The 20,688-nt window shown below is 40.8% G+C and overlaps 1 protein-coding gene across 1 annotated transcript in view; it reads right to left on the bottom strand.

Annotated features, from left to right (window-relative positions):
* Positions 1-20,688, bottom strand: part of flt1 (fms related receptor tyrosine kinase 1) — a 42,400-nt gene that overhangs the window by 13,351 nt on the left and 8,361 nt on the right. The window contains exons 5-13 of the mRNA XM_037756223.1: positions 16,396-16,561; positions 16,104-16,240; positions 15,178-15,349; positions 14,854-14,971; positions 14,395-14,564; positions 14,149-14,296; positions 4,052-4,175; positions 2,974-3,082; positions 859-1,158 (exon numbers count right to left, since the gene is read on the bottom strand). Coding sequence (XP_037612151.1) covers positions 859-1,158; positions 2,974-3,082; positions 4,052-4,175; positions 14,149-14,296; positions 14,395-14,564; positions 14,854-14,971; positions 15,178-15,349; positions 16,104-16,240; positions 16,396-16,561 — 1,444 coding nt within the window. The remainder of the gene's footprint in view (positions 1-858; positions 1,159-2,973; positions 3,083-4,051; positions 4,176-14,148; positions 14,297-14,394; positions 14,565-14,853; positions 14,972-15,177; positions 15,350-16,103; positions 16,241-16,395; positions 16,562-20,688) is intronic.

The following is a 20,688-nucleotide window of genomic DNA, read 5'->3' on the forward strand; positions in this document are numbered from 1 at the left end:
GATAGAAAATAAAAAATATGTATTTTAAGTTACTCAAATTTTATAAATTGTGAAAACTGTATTTGTGAAATTCAGATGCCAAAATTTCAAGATGAAAAATTCAAACTTGAAAATCCAGGCTACCAAGAGCGATCAGACTATAAAAAAATTGTATTTAAAAATAAAAAAGGAGAAATCAGACTTCTGTCCTAACCGGTTACATTCTGCCTGTCACATGATCTGAGAAAAGAAAAAGTTCAGATGAGTGACTGGAAACCTCTGGACACTCTGAATTTGAGAAAAAATACAAGTTTTTGAGACTGGAAACTGAAATTGTGAAGAATACAAACCATAAATTCAATAAAAGAATTAAATATTAATTAAATTAAACACTTCATTTGTACTTCAGTGGTGTTTAAATTTCAACATTAAGTATTCAGTAGTGGTTAAATGTTAGTTATATATTCACTTGCTTATAATATTCAAATGCTTATGGCCCTTCTTGGTTTCCATAAATTGCGTCTTTTGATTTATTTTTTCATTGTTATTTATTGTTAAATTTCTATTTTGTTACTAAATGCTTTTATTGTGAAGCACTTGTAACTTTTATTTTGAAAAGTGCTATATAAAGAAATCTTTACATACTTAATCATTTATTTTTTGTAGCACAATCTAAAAAAAAACAGAAACAGAAAAAAGCAAACATTGTCTGCAGACAATCAAAAAATGCCTTAAATAAATGAGATGATCTATTATTGTTTATAAAAGTAACAAAGTAAAATTCTTAATTTCTTAAAGTAAGTGCCCCCAAATATGCACAGTGTTGACTACAGGCTTATAGATGTTGAGGAGGAAGATCATAAAGTTGCGACTACTCACTTGTGACCACCACCTGTGTTTCCAGGTGTGTCTCCTGTCCGGTGATCAGGTGGCGGGCGGAGCATCTGTAGGCTCCAGAGTCTCCAGCTGTTAGGTTGCTTAGCAACAGGACCAGACAATTGGAAAACTCCCCCTGCTGACTACTCAGTGCAGGGCTGCGGGATTGGGCCTCCTTTGTGTCATTCACTCTTTGCCATGACAACGCTGTGTACAGGTACTTATTGACAACACAGGTGAGATGGAGGTCTCCGCCCTCTCTGGGTTCCTCCCTCCGGCTCACACTGAAGCCTCCTGGGACGTCTGAGGGAAGCAGAAGTGAAGAGGGAACATGAACAACATATAAACCTTCACTGATCTCCTGTTTGATGATTACGCCCTCTCAGTTTCTCGACAAGTGCATGTGGATCCTGTCTGGTGCCTGAAACCAGGAGAGCTGATTCAACCGATCCTCCATTTTTCTAATCTTTGACGACAATGTTGAATGGCTATTGTGGGTAAAAGCAGCTAGTGGAATACAGTGAAAAGGCTTTTTATTTACTTTAGCCATTTGAAACTTCCCGTGGAAACGGCTCGAGAGCTTCCTGATGGCAGATAGTGTTTATCTTTCCCGAACACCCCAAGGCCTCCCGAAATAAAGCGGACCTGCCAGTCCAAGGAAGTGCGCTGCACGGGGAAGTGGAACGATAAGAGCCCCAGGTTCCTGTTTCGCTCTTGCTCACACATTCAGCGCAGCCGTATGCAGAGCCACACACTCGTACACACAAATAAACACTAAAAAACCCTTACCTGTACGCCGAGTAACAAATGGCACACAAAACAGTATGTGCCCGCTGCACGTACGCTACTTTGTTCTGCCAAGGATTTCAACCTACATTAATGTGTGTGTTACTTCTTCCGTGACACATAAACATTTTTAAACATGTAAAATATCTATTTGACTTTTTGTATCTGGTACTCTGTACAATATTTAACATTTTCCATGAAAAAAAGTTCCAATTTGTAACCATCAGGTTTTTTCCACTGCAGTGACATTGCTGCAGTGTCTCTTTTGCATGTTTCTGATATTGCATCACCTCTCTCTCACTAATGGCGAAATAACCTTGACACAGCAGCAACATCTCCATATACAGTATTCTCCTGCAACCTGAAAACTTCAACATCCCTGCCCATCTCCTGTTCTCACCTTCCCTTTTGCTCCTCCTTTTCACTCAGCATTTTACTTTTTGCTTCTTCCACTTCAAAATAACATTCATCTACTGCATGTGCTCGGTGTCCGTTTCAGCAATGTGTTCAATCAAATAAATACTGTCAAAGTCTAACTGAGCAAAAAAGGCAATAAAATATATGTCATCTGTGCATGACTGTGTGTAGGAGTGGTGCATATGTTTGCAGTTGTGACAGCAAATCACAAGATGAATGATGATTATGTCGTAATAATTGACGTCATATTTACAGACCAGTCAGTTTTCCACCCTGTCAGTACTGCAGGGTCACTTGGGTTTTATATCCGATTGCGTTACTTCAATATGACTGGGGCGGTTATACACGTGGTCTTTACAGAAAACATCCTATCGAAGTGATTGAGGTTGGAAAAAGATAATTAATTGCATCATTTTTTATTGAGTAAAACCTTAAAACAGGTAATTCTGACCAAACAGAATAGAGAAATTAAAGGTGCAGTGTGTAGGATTTGGCGGCATCTACCGGTGAGGTTGCAGATTGCAACAAGTAGAAACTTCTCCCATGTGCCAAGCGTGTAGGAGAACTACGGTGGCCAAAACAAAAACGTGAAAACGAAGCGAATGGCCTTATCTAGAGCCAGTGTTTGGGTTGTCCGTTCTGCTCCCTAAACGGCTCATTCTAAGATAACCAAAACACAATAACTCTTAGTTTCAGGTGATTATACACTAAAGAAAACATACATATTAATATTATATTCCATTTCTGGTAATATATCTTTACTCATTACTTTGGACTTCATGACGTCAAAACTGAAAGCAGATAACAGAAAGAAGACAGAAACTAGATAAAATAAGATTTTTGGGAAGTGAAAGAGTGGAGGGGAAGCTTTGAAAAAAAAAAATTAGTTGCATATCTGAGGAGATGATTCCTCACCTGTGACGTAGAAGTGGAAGTCTAGCTCGTCTGTTCCTGCAGAGTTGGAGGCAACGCAGCGATACAGTCCAGACACAAAGGCCTCTGCCACAGTCAGGACCCCCACGGTCTATGGAGTGCACAAACATCCGCATGAACAAACCGGCATTTAGCACGCTATGAAAAACAGCCACACACACACACACACATGCACACATTTAAGGCTCATTACCTCTGCCACTGATGGCAGGAATCCTATTTTCCACGGGGCCACTGAGCAGACAATAGGGGTCTCTGAGCCAGACCTCCTGCCCACTTCCAACCCAGTGGGCAGCTCAACATGCAAGCTGTCGATAAGTATTAATAAAAGTGTGTGTCTGTGAATATGTGAGTGTGTGTGTCTGTGTGGAGGAAGTGAGCAAAAGAAGGGCAGTAAAGGTACATGATTGAACGAACCGGAACCAACATGATGGCTCGTTTGGAAACTTTTTTCTCTTATATTATGTAAATAGTTCACCAAAATGTGTTTCTGAAAACATTTTATGCAAGAAATAAGCCATGAAGTTGCTAAATCTGTCTTTATTCTGGATCAACAACATTTAGTTTAAAAGTTTCTAGGGAGTTTCAAGAGACGTTGAGTCGCAGTCGGACGCCCCTGATTTGCATAAAGTAGCCGAGACCTCAACTTTGTGCAAATGAGGAGCGGGCGACGCGACGGTCCGTTTCTCGAATCGCGTCGCCACGCTACCAGAATGCATTGCACAGCCCGCTTACATAGACAATGAATGGGAAGCGTGGAAAGGCCGGAGCCTGTGGACATGTACCATATGAGCAGAGACGATACTGTGAGTGAAACTGCAATATTATCTTACTATTAATAACTTTTTAGCAAATGAATCTACACAGTGAAGTTTCCTGATTTATTTTATTATGAGAGTTGTAACATATGATCCAACTTCTATTCAGATTGGTGCGTCTGGTCAATTTCCATCAAAGAATTAAATATTTGTTCAGTACAAACTGTAGTTATTGTACCTTTCAGCTCATCCATACCAGGGTGCTTTTAACCTCACGGTGTGTATTTCTGTTTCACACCTACCTTTTTCTTCCCCTGAAGCACTTCCTGTCTGTGCGTAACACTCAGGATGTGGTTGCTTGTGGACGTGGCGGGGACTCTCGCCGTCACAGGGCTCCATGGCGAGGAGGACGTTGGACACACACACCTTGAAGGAGGAGGAAGAGGAGGAGAAGAAGGAGGCGGAGGGAGGATAAGGACAGAGACTCAGCTGTGTTGACACAAGTCATTTTAGGCTACCTCCAGGTGTGTGTCAGTGTTTTTCTCAGCTGTGCTCGGCAGGAGGAAGACCAGAACATCAGGAAAACGCCTTGATCATCGCTGCTTGTTAGTCATCATCACCAAACCCTTTTTTATCACCAGCATCACGTCCTCTCACCCTGCCCTGCAAGGCTGACAATAGTGGATCTTTGGAGCACTATGTAATGCTGGATTGTTCATCCATGGAGGATGCAGAGGTGGTATTGTAATCCCGTGGATCAACTTCCTTCCATTCTTAACAAATCATCCCACATTTCCAGGACAAGAGTTCCTGTCCCTCTCAGTGACTCTCACAAGTCTAAATCCATAGATTACACACTAGTAGAGCTGTGGGAACTGGAGCCTATGCAGGCTGCTTTGTGGTTTATTTATACACATCTCCTTAGGATGAAAAACTCTGAAATCATAAAGGAGCTGGGGAGGGGCCTAAAACACACAATGCTTGATCAATTAGTTTCAAGGTTGAGGGAAAAGGTGTATATTTCATCTACTTCTCCATGTCTCATAGTTCTGTATAAGTAATGCTGAACTGTTTGTCCATATCGAATATGATGATGAATGTAACGTAATGAAAATCTACAACAAGGAACAAGTAAAGGTGCTTTCTATTTTTTCTAATGAGCACCACAAGTGGTACATGCCTTTAATGCAAGAAGCATTAGTTACAAAATTCATTTTTTGTTGTGATATAGTGTATAAAATAAAAATCTGTCAGTGAACTAAAGCCTTCATTGATTCATTCTTATTAACAGACACCAAAAACATTTCTATTTTTAGTATATTTTACATAGTGACCCGCGGGTCCTTTGACCTATGACCTCAAGATATGTGAATGAAAATGGGTACCCACGAGTCTCCCCTTTACAGGCATGCTTACTTCACACATGCAGTTTTGAATGCAGTACAAATGTGTTATTTCCGCCTATTTTAAAATGGTGTATTTGAATATTTCTTCATACTGGGGTCCCTAAACAGTCTTGAATTACATAAATTGGGTATCACTGTAAAGCTGAGACTCTTGTGGATCCAATGAGCCCAATTGTATTCATGTGTGATGAGGTTAGTCCCCATAGCGGCCATTTCATTGTAGTGAGATCATTTTTTTAAACTTGCCCTCACTGTATAAAATGACCTGTGGTGACCTCTAGGATAATCACAGCCTCATGAAACTTTACAGCCACAAACTAGAGACCTAGAGCATTCAGAGGATGGATGGCTTTCCTAGGTAGATTGACAATAAGGGGGTTTCTGAGCAGTTTCCAGAGCTGAAGTGCTCACCATTTAATTGCCGAAATGCTCTAAATGACAAAAGTTTTTTAAACCAAATCACGGCATGATCTTTTTCTATGGTGTTCCTCAAGGTCTTGGTATCTTAATATGGTATTTTGGAGGGATTATTGATACTTTTTATCTATTCTCGATCGGTAAAAAATTTGAAATTTTGCACCAAAACTGTGTAACAAATACTATCAACCCAAAAACTGCTGCAACAACTAATGAGAGATGATTGATCATGGGGATGACCATCATATACTTCCATCATAATGTTCTAAACCCTTATACACTTTTACAATTTATTTTAATTACTTCTTTAATTCATGTTTATCCTGATTTATTACTAGAACAACTTGACACACAGTGCTGAGCTGTGATCTTAAATTATCTTCAGGTTCCTGCAGCTTTCAGATGGTGTACACCACTTCTATGTGACATCTACTGCTGACCTGCTAAGACCCCCTGTACCCCCTAAAAACAAGACAAAAACTGGTCATTGATCCACAGATTCTATCCAGTGAAACATTTCTTACAAAAGTTAAAGAGTGACATATAGATGTAAATTGTTCCTTCTGCAGAATCACATCCTGAAACTTGCTCTCATTTATTCTGGTCCTGTAAATTTACATGTGAATTGTGGAAAGATGTCAATAATTTTTATACTTGTTAACATTTTCTCAGATTTTGCACTGTACTATAGAAATATTATATTTTGGTTAATATGATTACAGTGACAAAGACAGTAATGCATTTTTTCTTATTAATTAAATTTTAATTCTCGCTAAGTTCCACATTCACAAGTGTAAATTTACCCAAAAAACAGCCTAATTTCTTTGTATTTATGAAAGAAATGGATCTATTTCCGTCAACAATTTCTTCCTCACAAAACGAAAAAGAAACATAAACAAAGAGCTGTGCCAAACATAAAAGGACAACAGAAATGAAACAAAACCAACATAAAAAAAGCAAAAAAAACACACAATAAAAAAAAAATAAAAATAAATAATAATAAAAAAAGCAAGAGTATGATAATAATTTCACTTAAAAACTTTAAAGATATTGCATACATCCACAAGTGTAAATTTACCACAAAAAAAAAGCCTAACTTCATTGTATTTATGAAAGAAACAGAATTATATCCGTCAACAATTTCTTCCTCACAAAACAAAAAAGCAATGAAAACGATGAATGTGTGCAATATCTTTAAAGTTTTTAAGTGAAATTATTGGTCTTTTTTCTTCTTATTATTTATTTATTTTTATTGTGTTTTTTTCTTTTTAAACACACAATTCCTGTTGTCCTTTTATGTTTGTTACAGCTCTTTGTTTATGTTTTCACTATGCTTTTTCTGTATGTAAATGTTTTTAAGCACTAGGTTAGCTGTTAAACTAACAGCGCTGTAAGTGAAGTGCTGACAGAGCTAACAGTGTTTACCGGAGGAGGAACCGGAGGCTGGGTGCAACTCTTCCGTGAGAAGCCGTCGATCGGGACGGCTACATCAGCTGTAACCTCAGTATGAGAGCAAAGCAGCGGTCAGAACTCACAGGACGCGCGGCCGGCCCGCAAGTTGCTTTAATTACGAATTCCGAAGACCCGCCCTCCTCGGCCTCTGATTGGCTAGTACTCACTGCCTTCGCTGGTCTGATTGGATGGATTTAAGCATGAGGATTGCAATTGGTTAAGGTTAGGGTAGGAATATCATGGTAAGCCAATCAGAGGCTGAGTAGGGCGGGACATGCCAACATGTGATTTTATTCTCCAAGTAGCCTACATATATACAAGGAATTTGTTTTATTTGAAGACAAAAAATTTGACCATTATAATTAATGTTTTACTAACTTTAGCCAAATTCTTTACTCATGAGGCAAAATTATTGTCAAAAACGGACAATAACCTGATATTTTCAGGTGGAATCTCATTCATTCTCACTGTGCAATATCATTTTCCACTTGTGCAATTTTGTTACAGTTTTTCTCAATTGTTTACACACAAATATTGGTACTTGACACACAATGACCACAACATGTAACTCATGCACCAACCCCCTGAACCAATTCTGCTAAACTACAAGCACAATTCCTGCTTTACACTCAAATTGCAGTTCTAAAACACACTTTTTTCAAAACACTACACACAATTCTCTGCATTTGGCACAATTTTCATGAAGAAAATCTCGTTTTCAAAAGGAACACACTGTCAATCAAAATTCTAAAGTCAATTGCCCCACTATGCACACTGACTCATCACATGGGCAAACACCTGTCACACAGTGTAACAATTAGCAATCAGTTGATGCTTTTCATGGCTGGATTCGACATGCTAAGCGATATTTCCCCCGCTGCTTGGCCAGGGAAAACATTGCTTGTGATGTGGATGAGGTGCTGTGGCCAGACCGAAACAGAAGAGAGGATGCAGCATAGTTTTTTTTTACTGTAACTGTATACAGTAAATTCCTCTGTTGTTTTGTATGTAGACCACTGTATGTGCAACTTTGTGTTGGTTGGGATGTACACTGTGTACATTGTTTTTGTGGGGAAAATAAAATATATTTGTTACCGTGTATTTGTGTGTTCTGAGTATAAAAACAATATTCTAAAATATTTTACAACACACTTATGTATGTACTGTCTGTAGTAAGTGTAACACTGAACAAAAAAAAGGCCTAAGTCATTATGATGAATGGAGAAGAAGTGTTTTCCATTCATCATAGTGTTTTACATTGAGCACATCAGTGTTCAACTGGTTCTTATAAATGTCTATTCATATGATGGTTTGTGTGTGTCATTTGAAAACAAAATACCATTTTGAGAAGAAATAACATTGTTTTGAATGTAAAGTTTCATTTTGCAGGAGAATTGAGGGGTTTTGCCCATTGTGTGTGTGTTTTTTGATTTGTGTGTAGAATTCTGAGAGTATGAGGCATGCTTTCAGAAAATGTGTGTAAACAATCGAGAAAAACTGTAATAGTCTGTTTATTGTCAATACTGTATATACTGCTCCTATTTTTATATTTCCTTCCTTTTAAATGGTTCATATTTTGTTACACTTTGTTTTAGCTCTTTTTTACTGTGTTAGCTGATGCATCTTGTTTTTTGCACTATCCCCTTTGCTGTTGTACACTGCAAATTTCCCCACTGCTGGACTAATAAAGGAATATCTTATCTTATCTTATCTTAAAGACCCAATCCATCTTCATGTGCTATTATAATGAAACTCAACTCTGAAATGAATGAAATCAAAATATGCCACATATCTCTTTATATTACTCGAAAATGATCTGACCCCTCAAAAAGAGGGGATATGTTTTTTTTGCACACCGAAAATGCAGTCTGAAAGAATTTGTATCCCCCTATAACCTTTGCAAAGAAAGGAGAAACGTCTCCATCATCACCAAGGTTATAAGGCATGATCTGATGCAAAATAATACTTTATATAGAGTGGTGCAGGGATGACGTATTTTTGTAGGCCAACCAGGAAGTTAGCATCACCCTGGTTCCCTCCACAAAAATCCAATAGTATTTTTCCATTTGATTTGGGATTATTGCAGAGAGTAAGTTCTGTGGCAAACAAACGTTTATGATACTTAGACCTCATTTCAAGCATCTAACAAAAAAAACCCATTCATAAAATCCAGTGACTTCAAGACGAGGGAACCGGAAGTGCTAAAATACTAACTCATTCCTGCGTTTTATGACTCATTCCTGCAGCACCCTATTAGGGCATCATTTGTGTGTTATAGAGAAGGGATACATTTTATCGCAGACCAAAAATGCATCCTGAAATAATATGTATGCCCATATAACTTTTCCTAAGAAAGTAGTAACTTCTATATATTCACTATGGTTATTAGGCATGATCAAAATAAAATACTTGATGGTAGGGCATCATGTTTTTTGGCAGACTGAAAATGCTATCTACCTACCTACCTACCAACCTACCTATCTATCTATCTGGCAGTATAATGTAAACAGACCTCGTAATCAAAAGAATGCAGCTTCATTATTTAGACATTAACCATCATCCTCATTGTAAACTGTCATTTCCACTCTGTCCACTGATCCTCAGCGTGTTTATTGGATGTGTCACAGCCCCTCTCTACTCCGTCTCTGTCTGTATCCTTTTCTGTCTGTCCTCCTGAGCTCCTCCCTGAGGTCGGTTCCTCTCCGCTCCCTGATTGCTCTTCCTCTTGGCATCTAGTGTGCGATTGCACAAATGACCCACCCTGTGCATGACACCACGGGCCTGACACACACATGCTCAAATACACGCACGCATGCACACACACACACCTCCGCCCACCACACAGGCACAGATTACACCACCAAACACTCCCACGCTTTCCAGGGAAAGCTTTCTCACTCAAAGTTATACACAGAAATATGATTAGTTAGATGGATGTGTGGACATAAATGTGGTTAGAAACAGAAAAAGCATACAGTCACACCACAGCCACATTCACTCAGTGTGTGCCTGCGAACAGGGTGGGCAGAAGCCGCCTGGAAATATGAATGAGTTGTGTATCAGTGGGGGTCATCTCCTGCCTTTTCTTCCTGTCTCGTTTCACCGCCTAAAATATACATTTCTACCGCCGTCTCTGTCCGTTCCTGTCTCAACCCCCAAAAATAACCACAGTGCCGTATAAACCAATACACAAATATAAGCAAAGTTTAATGCAAAAAACACAAACAACTGATATAACACTTCAATACAGATTCATACAAAGTTGGCAAATATTGTCATTCGTCATATGTAAGTTAGTTGTATAAAATTATTAAATATTAGATTCATATATTACTCATAGAACATCTGTATACAAGGAATGAATCACATTGGGAGACACCCGTAGAATGGAACATACACACATACACTGACGTACACTCTTACACTTGCTTTACACACACACACACAGAAATGGACTTTACTAAAACACTTATGGCACTCATACATTTAGATTTGAATTGACTTTCAATACAAAGACAACGGGGCTGTTATACTGACATTTGACACACAAGACATTTTGACATGGGATGACACTGGACGACACAGGATGACACAATACGACAGAGGGCATAGTCTCTGGTCTGTGGAGACTTCCTACATGGTAGGCGTCTGCTGACAGTCAGTCTTTTAATATAGAGAACTGTAGGCATCCCATAGTGAACAACACAAAGCTCGTCCTCTCTCTCCTGTTTTGCCCGTCCAAGGTGAGCACATTTTGACCTTCTTCCAGTGGCTAAAAATCGGAACAGAAACTCACAGCTTTTGCGGATGTCAGAATCAGATTAGGGCTTGGGACAGGCACGGTTCATGCACCCATTATAGTACCACTCTAGGACACAAAAAACAAGCAAAGCAGCTCCAGAAATGTGGCTGGTGGATGAATGGAATTGCACTTCTTCTGGCTCAAAATGTCTGTGAAATGTAAAAAGCATAACACTACAGGATGGCTGGGTGCGAGGGGAGGACTTAAATTTGGAAAATGAAGGAAATAAATAAATAATCAGTAAAGCAGGCGTCCTTATATCCTTAGTGATGTGGCTTATTTTCCTCCTGTGTCTCCTGGTCTTCACTGCTCAGCAGTGTTCCAAGTCACTTTCCTCACTTTCCACACCAGTTAAGCAAGCACAGTATCATCACATGGGATCACTGGGAATGTCACTGAGGGGCGGCTGTAGAGAAGCACTGATGAGTGGTGGTGGTGGTGGGGATGAGCTCCAGGGTGGGAGGCGATGGGGAGTTGTTCTTGATGGTTTGGGGTGGAGGGCAGAGCTGGTGAGGAAAGGGGTTGGAGAGGTATGTGTGGGGGGCAGCGGAGTTGGGGGAAGAGGTGTGTGGGAGAGGGGGCTCTCAAGAATAGATCAAGCTCTTGAGGAAGCGGACTGTGCCACGTTTGAAGACGAAGGGACAATCACGCTGCTGGGAAGCGTCTCGCGTCGGAGAGGAAGCCAAACAACGAGAGGAAAAGCGCTCTGATTTTCGCACAGGAAGCCCAGTGCGCCTCCTGCCCGGGCCAGATAAGAGCACTGCGGTTCCCAGGGCCAGACCCAGGAGTGGGCCCAGGACCCAGGCGCGAGGCCCCCCATCAGCCTGGCCCAGCCTGGTCCAATGTCCCTGGGCCTCCTCCAGTGCGGCGTCAGGCTCGTGGTGCAGCCGGGCTGCAAAGAACAAGGACCTGGTGAGGATCCAGCCAAAAACTAACTAAAGAAACACACTCAATGCAGACACTGAAGCAGAACCAGAACAGAGCTTTACAAAAGGACCAAAGGTGAAGAGGCCAAATGTAATCTGCTGAAAGATCACTGTGCAATTATACTTTAGTTCCTTTATGGTAATAAGCTGCAGCTTCAGTGAAATCTCTATACTGTACTGTTTTATTGTGAGCAACTGCTTTTTTGTTGCATGTATGTTTTGTAGAAATTGTTTGTGAAATTTCTAGACAGAAATTTGACTTACAACCAATTCAGAATCAATTTATAATTAAGCACTGATTCACCTAATTGATCATAAAATAATTTTGGCAAATGTCCTTCATGTGCAGATTGCATGTGACTCTCATCATGATGAAACAAGATCAAATCTGCTCTCATCCATACTGTGCGTCTACACTATAATACAATAATGAGGTACAACAGAAGCAAAATTTCAATATTTACCTGAAAATCTAAATATCTTTTCTGAATATGCGGACAGATTTTCTAGGTACATATTTGCAGGATAAAGAGTCTATATCACTCTACATAGATTCAGTCTAACAATCAGATACTTTAGCATCACTGGCTGGTCTAAAAGATGGTCATGTACATTGTGTAGATTACATTTGGCGTTTGGCAGAGACGGACGGATGAAACCACACTGGAGGCACCTCGGCGTGGCGCCATGCGAGAGTGCCGGTGTTAAGGGGTCAAGTACACTGATGATGTCAGTGGGAATAGAGCATGGGCGGCTGCTGCTGCGGTGCTCTCAGGTAATACTTAACCTTTCTGACTTGTTCATAAGCAACACAATAAGTGTCTGACCTCCAAGAACGACTCAATCAATGTTTCTGCCAAGTGCCTGCTTGAGCGCTCGTGTGTGTTGACTGTCCCTTAGCATCACTGGGTTGGGCCATTTCTCATGAGAACTTTATATATAGTGTGTGTGTGTCAGATATAAGAAAAGGCATCACAGGATGCGGTGTGCAATCACAATAATAAACAGGCCTCTTACCCTGCGTCCTGGACAGGAAATTCATTAAATCATAGCGTTTGATTTGGAAACCAACAAATCGTGACTGAGAGCACGGAACTGGCTTCTATTGAAGTGTGTTTTTTTTTCGCTGTCCTTTCAAGTCTGAGATACACTGTGTACTGTGTCTGTGAATGTACCAGGCACACACACACACACACACACACACACACACACACACACACACTCTGACACACACATGCTATGCATTTGTATACACTTAAACAAACATATGAAAAAGGAAACATGGACAGTAAGAGAACAAACATATGGAGAAAGAGTTGCACAAGCAAACATATAAACACAGACATGATGAGACACACACACACACATATGTGGGCGCACACACACACACACACATTTTCACACATTTCCCGCACATGAAAGGCCCCCAAAGGCATCTGTTCTGGTTACAAGACGGAAATGCTGTCTGAACACATGCTGAAATAGACAAAACATGTCTCGTTTTTCACAATCATACACACACACACACTGCAAAATAACATAAAACAAACAAGACATCATTTTTTGCGCTGCATGTGGTTGTGCAACATTACAGCATTGATATTATTTTTAGCCTTTGCTGCCAAAATCTGTACAAAATATACAAAGTTTCAACTGATGGCAACTAAAAACAGCAGCAATGTGTCATGGACAACGTGTCAACGCGTTCTCATTCCAACTCGTCACATACTGGCGCTTTGTTAGAGCCCTCGGCGGCACATTTTGGTTGCAGTAAATACATGCTTAAAGTTGTGAATTAAACAAAAACACTTGTTTAGGATTAGGCACAAAAACCAATTAGTTAGGTTTAGGAAAAACAACATAATTGGGCTTAAAAACTACTACGTTTGTACAGTGAATGTTGTGACACGAACAAACAGCTGATTGTAACGTGAAAGTGAAACTTAACGCACGGGACATGAACAGCGGTCTCCTGGATGAAAGCTTTGTGTTTGTTGAACCCATCCACCTCCCCTCCCTCCCGCCCGGTGAGTCTCTTACACTCTTTAACTACATCACTACAGCCCTGTGCCTGAGTGTTTACAGTTGCTGCGGATGGGTTTACATTGTAGTTAATGGAAAAGGGTGCCTTGTGGCGGCGGCCGTAACAATGCGTCGGTATTTGATGCCCTGGGAATGAGAACGGGCTGAATGTATTGAGTTAATTCAAATTAAAAAAGTTAAATAGTGCTTTTTAGTAAAGGAAGTTTTTATACTATTCAATAGTGAAACTAACTTACTCCAGCTGGTGCAATTTCTTAAACTTAAATTAAACTTAAAATTTCAGATGGTTTACTGCTTATTCTGGAGTTTTTAATGTGCACAATGCGCTGCGTTTAGTCTTCTGGGCTACTTACAGGCCTTTGGACGGGCAGGGATGCCAGAGCCACTGGATGTGCGGAGGAGGGACTCCGTGGGATGTGCAGTGAAGCGCTTGTCTGCTCCCCCGTGGCGCCGAGCCCGGGTCCTGCAACGACACCGCTTTCTCCCCTATCTGAGGACTCACTGTCAGACAAGAAGCACACACAAACACAAACGTTTAAGGGAAATCTAAGACAGAGCTAAAGGGGGTTGGGGGGTGGGGGAAGAATTTAATCTCTCACCATTGACCACAAGTGTGAGCGTGAGATTCTGGTAGAGTCCGTGTTCCTGGTTTCGTACCAGGACAGAGTACTTCCCAGCATCCTCCTCTGCCACATCCCGGATCACCAGGGAGCTCCCATCCATGTGGTATCTGGAGCATTGCTCTGCTGCCACCATGCCATCCTTCAACCTGGAGGAAACACAAGAGCAAAGTTTCAGGGATTGTGTCACTGTCAGTCAGTATAAACCAAAGTTTATCAATGGGAAGTCTAAAATTACAGAATCACTTGAGCAACATTTGGTTGCTAAAACAAACATTGCAAGGCCTTTCAACGGAAATGGTGTTGAGAAAGTGAGCCAGAGATTAAAATAGTTATACTTTATTTAGACATTAAGAAAGGGAGTAAAAAAAAAGACCCTAAAGACAAAAAAAAACAAGGCAGTTAGGTGCGACTTCATGGATCAAGGTGATCTCTTACCAGATGACTTCAGGAGCAGGGAACGCTCGTAGTTTGGGAGAGATTCGGTAAGATTTCTGTCCTGCCTGTACCTTCATCACAGATCCATGTCTGGGCTTCAGGCGAATAAACGGACGGTCTAAAATTGAAGACGCACATGCACATATTTGGGTAAGATTAAGAAAACAAATGGAAAGTTTTGTAACATTTATGCACCACAGATCAGTTGATATTCTCAGAATGAAACTCGCTGTAGTTCTAATAATATCTATGAGTAATCTGTCCATGTGTCAGCGGTTGAATCATCTAGATGTCAGGGCGTTTCAAAGGAATTCAGACACTCACCATAGACTGTAACAGAGACTTTCTGCTGTTTGGTGTTTTCCCCGCTGGTCACGCGGCATGTGTAGAGGCCTCGGTCTGACCGCTGGAGCTTCGGGATGGTCAGAATATTGTAGAACAACATATGTGTTCGGTGCTTCAGGAGCCTCTTATAAGTGGAGCCGGTGTTGTTATTCTGGAGGTGGAGAGAGAGGAAGAGCCAACAATTAACACTGAAGGCCCACCTGTGTGTCCTTCAAATTTTATTTTGAAAAGCTGTGAACCCAAGCACTGGTACTTCCTTTAACACACAGTGCAGCATGTTACCTCTTGACTGAATTTCGTTTGCCTTTTTAAGTATTTCTATTTTCTGTTAAAGCATAATTTGTAAAGGATCATAGTAGAATTGAGGTAGTTGTTTGTGAGTTGTATTTATGATAAATATTGGGATAATTAGAGATTATGTAGAAGGGGTAATATCATATAGGTTTATACTTCTTCCTGCTCTTTTCAGACATGTAATATTTATTTACGTTATATTGTTTATAAGAATTTGTATATTAAGAATTTGCTATATGTTTACTGTTGTTTTTTTTGGTTTTTTTGGTATTGGTACTTCAGTTAGGATTTCATCCATTGCAACGTAAAATGTTGTCAGCTAGCATCGGAAAATTTAAGTGAAGGGATTGATAGTGAATGGAGACAACGAGAGTATTCCTGCTTTCTTAAAATTGTGCACTTTTTGAGGATTATTTCAGATTCCATTTTTAAAGGAGAGATCTTTTACTTTTGCTCAAATAAACTTTTAAAGAAGCACTTATATATCTACTTTTAATTATCATCACTAGTCTGTCTACTTGAGTAGAAACTGCAAATTAACAGAATTACACACTCCTGCTTAGTCTCTGCCAAAGGTCATTTATCTCCACAGACTTTAGTGCAGGTCTGACCTTTCCAGGGTAGTCCCAGCTGATGTTGACTCTGGTGTTCAACTCTCCAGTGGCGGTGCAGTTTATGACCAGTCTCTCTCCCTTCAGGGCCTGTACAGCTCCGCTGGTGTTCAGATACACCTCCATGATGTTACTCACTGTGACAAGAAAGAAACAAATATAGAAGATGTACATACAGTATACTGTATGTATAGGAATAAGAGTGGATTGGGTGTTTTGCATAGAAGCCAATGAGACACACATACATGTTTATGTGTGATTTGTATCTAAAAGGAATTTATGCACTGCTGACCTGGTCTGTGTACAAAGTATATACGTGACTTGTGTGCGACGCCGTCAGTGATTGTCTGGCAGAAGAAGAGGCCGATGTAATAGAAGGTGGGAGTTCGGATGGTGTAGCCTTGCTTGCTACTCCACACAATGTTCCTCTGGTCTGGACTCAGGCTGTGGTTGGGGTACTGTGGGAGGAGGGAGGAGAAGACAACATCTGTTAAATGTGTCACAACCATGAGAACAGCGGCCACGTCACATTTTCAATGAAATCTCATGTACAAATGGAGAAATTAGTGAAGAACAGAGTCACGGCTACAGAAGAACACCATCACATTGATATTTAAACCATAAAACATCGCAAATAAAGAAGGAACATGGTCCTATGTGATGTGCAACACCCTGTTAAAACTGCGATAATACACAGGTGGACACTGGTCTTTGTTATTTGCATTTGATTTGCTGTCAGAAAGTAAATAAAGTCCAAGTAAAGTCTCAAAACGTCATTACTGGGACGTTAGCTAGTCTAATGCTATGTTCACATTGAGTGACAAAGCAACAAAACGGCCAAGCGCGGCCAGCTGCATTGTCGGCGAGTCGCTGTTGAAGTGTTGTTCATACACTCGTTGATGTAGTTATGTTGTTAAATAACACTAAGAACTGGCTGACATATGATTGGTCGATGCTTCCCTGCGTCTTTGGAGCGTTGAAAAAAAGTTGAGGCCAGCTCAACTTTGATTTGTAGCGCGTCACGCAGCAACAAGTGTCGGACGTCAGTTTGTAAAGCTTCATGTCACCGGCTTCCATTGAAAACACTGTTGCTTTGTTGCTCGTAGTCTGAACACAGAATTACTCAAGCTCAAGCAGCGTTGAGGTCAAGACCACCTAAACCGAGACCAAGTCATGACCAAGACCAGAGTGTAACGAGACCCAGACTGCATGACACACTTATGATAAAATGTGGAAGATGCAAACCACTGACATTCCTCAAAATGATTTGAAAGATCCACATTCCCATAAAACAGAAAACAAATTAAGATTCCTCTCCATTCACCTCTTTTATTGCCATATATACTGTATATGTGTGTATGTATAAGTGTACTATGAGAAATGTCTTGATAAAATAATCAAAAGGCATTGCAGAGGTGAATTTTATGTGTGGGAATATTCCTTTGTTTTCTATGAGCAATCACAGTAATTATGTAAATCACATGCAATTTAGTGATTTCCCCGCTGTTGTGGTCTTGGCTGGTCTTGAAATAAAATCCTGAGTCCTCTTTGTTTGAGACCGAGACAAGACCGAGTACAAATGCGGTCGATTCCGAGACGAGACGGAGACCTTCAAAAAGTGGTCTCGAGTACAAGACCGATCTCTAGTACTACAACACTGAGCTCAAGTCTACAGTCCTGATACCAGGACCCTAAAACTGAAGCAACTAAATAGAATACTGCCACTATTAGTCTTATTATTCACACCTTTTTTTATTTTACAACACTGTTCTTGGACCCAGACAAAATAGGTTAGAGCTCAAATCCTGCTCCTCCATGGCTCCAGTTGGGTTTGGGCATTTGTTTTCTCTCTAAATGCTAAAATAGTCGCCGGTCCCTTACAAAAACCTCTAGAAGATGCTAATTATAGTGTCAAATTTAAGAAGCCCCAGATGATGCTGCCTGTATTCTCACAGTGTTGGTTTCATAATAGTTGGCTACCTTGACATGGACACTTGTGTAACTGCGCAACCTTGTTGTTTTCTTGGAGGCAGCCTCAAGGAAATGTTTACTAGAGTTTCTACAACACAGTGGAAGCCTCCCACCCACTCTCAAGGGAACAGGTGGACCCCCCCACCACTACCACACATACACACACACACACACACTTCCCCCCACTCCTGCCCCCCCCAGTGTGAACTGGCTGATATCCCCCCTCCCAGAGTGAGGCGACCCTCTCAGACGCCACTGAGCTCCTCCTCCTCCTCCTCTCAGTCTGGTAAAGTAGATGCTTCCCTCTCTTCCCAAACTCACTGACGCCACCTCTGACCGCCCTCAGTGCCCTCTCTGCCCCTCTTACCCCCCATCCTCCAAACCTACATGAAGGTGGAGAAACAGGAGGAGTGAAGGAGTCATAAGAGTCAGGATACGAGCAGCGTGACTCCAGTCTATGTCCTGGCATCCTGTTACTACAGGATATAGACATTTTGACTGGGACCCCAGGTCGACCCCGTCATCCCGGACCTCCTGGTCACTTTCACAGTGAAATCGACAGAGCAGAGGCTCCTGGGTATTGTTCCCACTGAGAAGGGTCATATTAGAGATTCAAGCAAAGAGCAGAATCCCTCCAGGAAAAAAAACACTCCAGATGCTGTGACAGTGAGTGGACTTGTGGTTCGGCCAGAGGAGGGAGATGAAGGAAGAGGAGGAGAGCTATTTTTAGGAGAATTACCTTTGAGCTTCCAGGCAATTTGGGAGGAGAAGGAAGCACGACGCTAAACATGTGCGCGCGCGTGTTGATGTCCTGCCATGTCCGTTCTAGGATCTGATTCATATTTTTGGAGACGAGTTGGACATGTCATGCATGCTCTGGTTTGTCCTAATGATGCTCTTGCACTTCCTGGATCCCAAATCCTAACATTTCCTAGACAGTTCCATTTCTTTGTAGCTTTCCTCTTGCTTTGGTCCAGACTGAAATATCGCAACAACTATTGGATGGATTGCCATGAAATTTTGTTTAGACATTTATGTTCCCAGAGGATGAATTAAACTGACTTTGATTATCCCCTGACTCTTCCTCTAGCACCACGACGAGGCTCACATTTGAGGTTATGAGTGAAATGTCTCAACAACTATTGGATGGATTGACGTGAAATTTAGTTCAGACATTCATGTTCCTCTCAGGATGAATTATAATAATAATTTGGTGCTCCTCAGACTTTTCATCTAGCTACAAACTGGGGATGAGGAGTTTGAAAGAGGCAGAGAGGGTCTAACAAAGATGTTTTTCAGTTGTAAGATGGGAAGCGTAGGACCTAGGATTTTTTAACTTTGAACCATACTTTGGGCTAAAAGTCAGGAAATTTCGATAATAACGCGTTAACACAAATTTGCCACTAATTTCTTTAATGCATTAACGCAACTTGTGATTTTTACGTTGTCATGGGCTCAGTTTTAGAGCTAGAGTGAAGATACTGGTATCATATGAAACTAAAAAACCTAAGGAATCCAAAACTGTAATACAGCATTTTTTCCCAAGAATGCCCACTTTTTAATACTGCAAATATATAAATTAGGGCTGTCAAAGTTAACGCAAATTTGTTTTAACGCCACTACTTTTTTTTAACACATTAACGCAATAAATCTTTCAGAGGTTGTAGCGGGCTCAGTTTTTAAGTTAGAGTGACGATACTGGCCATACAGAAAACCCAAGGAATCCATTGGTACCAACCATGTCATACTAGCTGGTCGTGAAGGAGGGTAAATAACGCTCCAAACTTACACTAAATTTTGGCGAGGAAAAACTGGCATGGTAATTTTTAAAGGGGTCCCTTGACCTCTTACCTCAAGATATGTGAATGAAAATGGGTTCTATGGGTACCCAGGAGTCTCCCCTTTACAGATATGCCCACGTTATGATAATCACATGCAGTTTGGGGCAAGTCATAGTCAAGTCAGCACACTGACACACTGACAGCTGTTGTTGCCTGTTGGGCTGCAGTTGGCCATGCTATGATTTCAGTATATTTTTTATGTTAAATGCAGTACCTGTGAGGGTTTCTGGACAATATTTGTCATTGTTTTGTGTTGTTAGGGAGTGTATGGGAGTGTTTTCCCGCTCCCATGTTGATAAGAGTTTTAAATACTTGACAAATCTCCCTTTAAGGTACATTTTTAACACATAAAAAAATGTGCATGAAAATGTGTGTGATAAATTTGCAAATAATCGTGATTAGGTATGGACAATCATGTGATTAATCGTGAATACATTTTTGAACCGATTGACAGCCCTATTTATTACACTTATTTTTTCTTGTTTCTTTACATACAAAAACAATGTAGTTCAGAGTCTTCTGTATGTTTTACAACTACTCTATTGATGTTATAAGCTTCCTACAGTGACGCACAAGCACAAGCCGTTATATTAATGATCAGCATTCATGATTAAAGAGCATTTATTGTACTTTGATCTGTCGGGGTCAACAGTAGCTACCCTCTGCTTCCTCCTCCAGCCAAACCAGCTGTTTAAAGCATCAGTTGGGGGAAGTTGGCAGCCAGGATTCCCACTACAAGAGGTGGAGGGTGAGATGTGGGAAGTGCTGGCCAG

The sequence above is a fragment of the Sebastes umbrosus genome, chromosome 21 (assembly GCF_015220745.1).
Source record: "Sebastes umbrosus isolate fSebUmb1 chromosome 21, fSebUmb1.pri, whole genome shotgun sequence".
Classification (NCBI taxonomy): domain Eukaryota; kingdom Metazoa; phylum Chordata; class Actinopteri; order Perciformes; family Sebastidae; genus Sebastes; species Sebastes umbrosus.